General features: G+C 49.2%; 1 protein-coding gene across 1 annotated transcript in view; it reads left to right on the top strand.

Annotated features, from left to right (window-relative positions):
• Positions 1-1,573: 1,573 nt before the first annotated feature.
• Positions 1,574-6,000, top strand: part of AVEN (apoptosis and caspase activation inhibitor) — a 144,802-nt gene continuing 140,375 nt past the window's right edge. The window contains exon 1 of the mRNA XM_045583858.1: positions 1,574-1,877. Within this exon, the coding sequence (XP_045439814.1) occupies positions 1,656-1,877 (222 nt within the window). The 5' untranslated portion in view covers positions 1,574-1,655. The remainder of the gene's footprint in view (positions 1,878-6,000) is intronic.

Here is a 6,000-nt window from a genome sequence, read left to right as displayed (position 1 = left end):
CCACCCATTGTACTCACCACTCTACTGCAATCATCTGTTTACAGGAGTATTTTTCTTGTGGGAAGTGAGCTATTTGAGGGCAGACATTTTTTTTTTTTTTTTTTTAATCTTCAGGACCTAGCACTGTGCCTGACACTGAGTAGACAACTAAAACAATGAATACATTGTGTGTGTGTGTGTGTGTGTGTGTGTGTGTGTGTGTGTTTAAGCCAGAAAAGACTGTGGAGGAAGAAAACACTTGTTTTACAACACTGATTGCATGATGGACATTTTAAGTCCTTGTTTTTTATTTTTTTGTTTTTTTTTTAAATATATTTTATTGATTTTTTACAAGAGGAAGGGAGAGAGAGAGAGAGCTATAAATGTCGACGAGAGAGAAACATCGACCAGCTGCCTCTTACACATCCCCTACCGGGGATGTGCCCGCAACCAATGTACATGCCCCTGACTGGAATCGAACCCCGGACCCTTCAGTCCGCAGACCAATGCTCTACCACTGAGCCAAACCGGTTTCGGCAAGTCCTTGGTTTTATTTCATGTGATTTCTGCAATACAAAGTTAAAAATGATTTCCAAGTCACTTCCATGACTTCTTGTAACTAATTGCCCTTTTCCCCTTGGTTAAAAATATAGACTGATCCATGAAATGGACTACTTATTATTTAGGTATAAAAGAAACCAAACATTAATAACGAGTCTCAAAAAATTCCTGCCGAGTAAGAGAAGCACTCGGATAGATTGCAGTGAGTGAGAATGCTAGTTCCCGTTACCTAGCCCTGTTACACCAGGCGAGCTAACTTCTCTAGGGTTGTTTCCTCACATGCAAATGGGGCTAACAGGGCTGTTAGCGGGGCTGCATGCCCATGTGCTCAGTAAGAGAGCGAAAGCAGTCACTCCGCGGGCACTCTCTTGAGGACTCAGGGCCTGGCCTCCCCATCACCAGTTTGGGGCCCATCTCTCCCCTCCTGGTTGCTGGCTGCAGTCCACACCACCTCTCCCCTGGGCCCACCCGCCTTTTCCTCCACACCCGCTCTTGAACCCCGAGTTCAGTACCTTTACAATTATATTCATTCTTTTTATTTTAAAAAAATATATTTTATTAATCTTTTACAGAGAGGAAGGGAGAGAGAGGAATAGAGAGTCAAACATCGATCAGCTGCCTCCTGCACACCCCCTACTGGGGATGTGCCCAAAACCAAGGTACAATACATGCCTTTAACTGGAATCGAACCGAACCTCTCCGTCCGCAGGCAGACGCCCTATCCACTGAGCCAAACCGGTTTCGGCTATTTCAGACTTAATAATCAGGAAATTAAACTGCAAAAGTAGTTTTATGCAAATACTCCCATATTTGTGTGTGTATATATCTATACGTTTTTACAAAAGCGAATTTATATTATACAAACTTTATAACCTGTCCTTTCACTATCACTGTCCCTACCCCATACCACCCCGCCCCGCTGCGGGCTCCCCCGGGTCGGGCCGCCCGCGGAGCCCCCGGCCCTCCCAGCCCGCGCCCGCCCCACCTGCCGCCCGCCGCCCCGCCCCGCCCCGCCCGGGCTCCTCCGGGCCGTACGCCGCAGGCCCCGGCCCCTCGCGGCTCCGGCGCCGTTTCCGGTGGCCCGGCTCCCGCGCTCGCACCGCTGCGGCGGGCAGATGCAGGCGGACCGCGGCGCTCGGGGCGGCCACGGACGCCGGCCCGGCCGCGACCGGCCCGGCGGGGACCGCGACCGCGAGAGGGCGGCGGCGGCGGGAGGCGGCGGCGGGGACGGAGGCCGACGGGGCCGCGGCCGGGGCTTCCGCGGCGGCCGGGGACGAGGCGCCCCGCGGGGCGGACGCCGGGAGCAGGGAGGCCGCGGCGCCGGAGCCAGAGCGCCGGTAAGAGGCGGTGGTGGGGGAGCCGGGCCCGGGCCCGTGGGGTGCGGGTCGCGAGCCAAGAGCCGCGAATGGCGTCCCCGGCGCGCGGGGCGGGGGCGGCGCCTGCGCGGGGCGGGCGGGCGGGCACGTGGCACCCCGGGCGCCGCTCCCTCCGCCCGCCGGGCTGGCCGGACGCACAGGGGTCCCGGACCGGGCGGTGCTGGGGCTGGAAGCCTAGGGGCCCGCTGGCTTCCGGCGGGTGTCAGTGGGAGTGGGGGGGAGTGGGGCCAGGGCGCGGTCTGCAGGAGGTAACTCTTGGGGAGACATTCCTGCTATTAGCAGAGAAGGGATTTTTAAACTTATTTTTTAGTCTGTTGTGCTCACTGTGCTATGCCTGGCACACCGTAGGCACAGAATAAATGTTTATAGAATGAAAGAATGGCCCCGATGGACTCGACTCATAATTCTTGGAGATGGGATCAGATGCATAGTTGCCCTTGATAAAGCATAGTTCTCTTTTATTATAGTGACCCGGTGCACGAAATTCGTGCACATTACAAGGGGATTAATCAGAGGAAATAATTTAATATTGCTATTTGCCCTTTCTCTATAATAGAAGTGTCAGGGATGACAGAAAATTAGTAAAATGTATGTGAAAATCTCCCTCCTGTCAGAATCTAGGGCGCACCCCAGGACCCAGAGTCAAGTCTCCACCCACCCACATGTACCTCAAAAATCCTGTGAGACCCACATCCGGCTGGCCCTCCCCCAATTTGGCTGGATCCAGACCAGGCCAGCCCCACCCTTGTCCAGCCCTGCAGGGCAGGGGGCATAGCCTCAGGTCCCCTGGCACAGACCAGGTTGATGGGGGGGGGGGGGGGGGGGGGGGGCATGCCTTGAGGTTCTCCATCAAGCCCCGCCAGTTGGGGGACATGGCCTGAAATCCCCTGTCAAAACACAGACCAATTTAGTGTGCACATGATACCTTTATAACAACATTATTTTATATATACATATAACTTTATATAACTATAACAACTTTATTTTTAAAGCAGCTTAAAGTTATTTAAACAACTTTATGTATCTGTATAAATGTAACATCTTCAACTTGGATGGACTTGCCTACTGTCATAGCTAGTGGCAGACTGGGATATATTATACTGAGTTGCCCTGGACTCCACTACATTTTATCAATTTTTGTGAACCAGTCACCTCTTTACTGAGAACAAAGTAGACACTCCTTGTGTACAGGGATCATATTTTAGTAGAAATTGTAGTAATGGTTCTTTTGGGACTTACTGAAGTGCCTGGTGCAAAGGCCTTTCTTTAATAACAACTGTCTTTACCTCGTTCAAGTGAGTGAATGAAAGTGCTTCTCTTGCATTTATCTCTGTGGAACTAAATTGAGTAAAATGACGGCCTATCATTTAGAGGATGAATAATATTCTTTTCATTTATGCTAATATTGTAATCCTTTCTATTAAATTTTTAGGCTTTATCATTTTTGGAATGGTTTTTAAAATTTCATCTTATATTATCTTTTAGGAGTTTTTCACTTCACAGTTTGATTCGATGTGTTAGTGCATGTGAATGTGGGACGTAGTGCCTGGGGCATAAATAACAGTTGCAGCCTCTACCATTTCTACCACTGTTACCACCACTGTAGTATTTTTTTTGGGGGGGAGGGAGGGGAAAGATAGGAAAGGCACTGGCATGCTCCCAAGAGGGAGTGTGCCCCACATCATGTTTTCAGGCAAAGCCAGATGAAGAGATGTGGGAAAGATTACTCCTTCATTTTGGTTTGGGCTGGTGACCTGTAAGGTCCCTTCCACTTTCAGATTCTGAAGTACTGTTCACATTCAGGCTTGCTAAGAATAACATTATTGGTGCCTAAAGATTAGGTGGGATAAGATAGATGGCCTACCTGAGACCTTGTTCTCATATCTCATGGTGCATTTGCGCCAAAATGGGGATTAATTGAAATGATCAGAAAGAAGAAAAATCATAATACAGTCATAGCTGTGTAAGGACCAGTTGCCTAACTCTGGAATTTAGTACTGTTTAAATACAGCCTTTGCTTTCTGTTTTAGACTGACCATCACATACATGGCTTGGAAATGGAAAATAAGTCAAAATAAAACTAGATAAAAAAAACTTCTAGATACATAATACTCCAAAGTAACTTAGTTGAGTACATACCATCTGTGAGTCTCTTGCTCCTAAATCAGTCCTGCAGATGGTACAAACCCAAAGACTGCAGAGTGTGAGTAAGCATTCCATGTAATAAAACATGCTAAGTGTCTGGTTGTCCGGTCACTTTGTTCAACCAACGAAAGCGTAGTATGCTAATGATATGATAAGGCTGCTCAACAGCTCACTATGATGTACACTGACCACTAGGGGGCAGACGCTCTGGCCAGTAGATTAACTTGCTGCTGGAGTCTGGCCAATGGGGACTGAGCAAGAAAGGCTGGACATGCCCCGGAGCCCTCCCCAAGTCCCTCCTTGGCCCCAATCATGCACTGGTGGGGTCCCTCGCCTTGGCCTGCGGGATCGGGTTGAAACTGCCTGTCCAAAATCCCCTAAGGGGTCCCAGATTTCGAGAGGGCACAGGCCAAGCTAAGGGTCTCCACTGGTGCATAAATTAATGCATCAGGCCTCTAGTATATCATAAGACTAATTATCTTCATTGAATACCCACTGGGAGCATGAGGTACTTGATGCAATCAGTAACTTAAAAAATACCCCCCAAAACCTAGATACTGGGGTTTGTTAGTATTATATTCATCTTTTCGATGAGCTATTAGCAAAGAGAAAGTCAAGGCCTATTAGCTTTCCTTGGAATTTCCCCATCTTTTCCTCCCTATAGTTAATGATAATAATTCACAATTAATCAGCATCTGGTATGAGATGAGAAAACTTAGGCAGTTAAGTAACTCACAGTTAGGAGAGGTTAAATAATTTACCCTTTATCACTGAACCAGCAAATTGCAAATCCTGGATTCAACCCAGGCATTTTGATTTGAGGACCTGTTCTTTCAACAACTATCCTAACCTGCCTCTGCAGTGACTTTGAGATTTGAAAAGGGGATGTGTGAAGGACTGTTGAGTGATGCTTTTCACATAACCTGTTTTATCCTGTTGTTTCTTTTTTTTTTAATTTATTTATTTTTACATATTTTATTAATTTTCTTTGCCCCCCTCCCTCCCTCCCACACATCCCCTCCCTCCCTAGAGTTTTGTGTCCATTGGTTGTACTTATTATCCTGTGGTTTCGATATAGTTATAATGCTTTAAGGTAATACTGATACCATCTTCAATTATTGTAGATGTCAGATCTTAGCTTTCTTGCTCCATATCTATATAGCAGCTGCTTTTAATCATCTACACGAATCAAAGAGAAATATGCAAATTGACTGTACCTCCATGACACACATCAGCCAATCAGGAGTGGGTATACAAATAAACCCAGCAAAGATGGTGGGTTAATTTGCATATGCAGGTGCGGAGTGGCTGGGCGGGGAGGGACACCTGCTATGAGAGGGAGGATGGGGGGCGGAGGGAGCTACAGGAGTGGTGCTCCGGCCCGGAGCGAAGACTTGAAGGCTCCCAGGTGGCTGGGAATGAGGACTTGCAGGCTCCCAGGTGGCCGGGAGCGAAGCCAGGGGAAGAAAGGCCTATTCTTGCATGAATCTTTGTGCAACTGGCCTCTAGTCTATGATAATAAAAGGATACTATGCTAATTACACCAGACGTCCTGGATGTCATTCTGGACGTCCTTCCTGACGAAGCAGAGGCCAGAAGGAAGCCAGCCTGGGTTCTGGGTGCCTCCAGGCAGCCCAAAGGAATCCGGCCCAGGTCCCAGGTGCCTGTGGGTGGCTGGAGTGAAGTCAGCCCAGGTCCCGGGTGCCTGTGGGTGGCCCGAGGGAAGCCAGCGTGAGTCCTGGGTGCCTGCCAGCTGCCAGAGGAGGGAAGCAGCCCGGGTCCCAGGTGCCTGCTGGCGGCTGGAGGAGGGAAGCCCGGGTCCAGGGTGCTGGAAGGAAGCTGTGCCGGCAGCCAGGGGAAGGAAGGCCTACTTTGCACAAATTTTCGTGCCTCTAGCCTAAGTGACCGAATGACTGGTGGACTGGTCACTATGACATGC

This window comes from Pipistrellus kuhlii, unplaced genomic scaffold (assembly GCF_014108245.1).
Source record: "Pipistrellus kuhlii isolate mPipKuh1 unplaced genomic scaffold, mPipKuh1.p scaffold_m20_p_1, whole genome shotgun sequence".
Lineage (NCBI taxonomy): Eukaryota > Metazoa > Chordata > Mammalia > Chiroptera > Vespertilionidae > Pipistrellus > Pipistrellus kuhlii.
The sequence above is the reverse complement of the archived record's forward strand: the minus strand, read 5'-3'. Positions and strand labels throughout refer to the sequence as shown.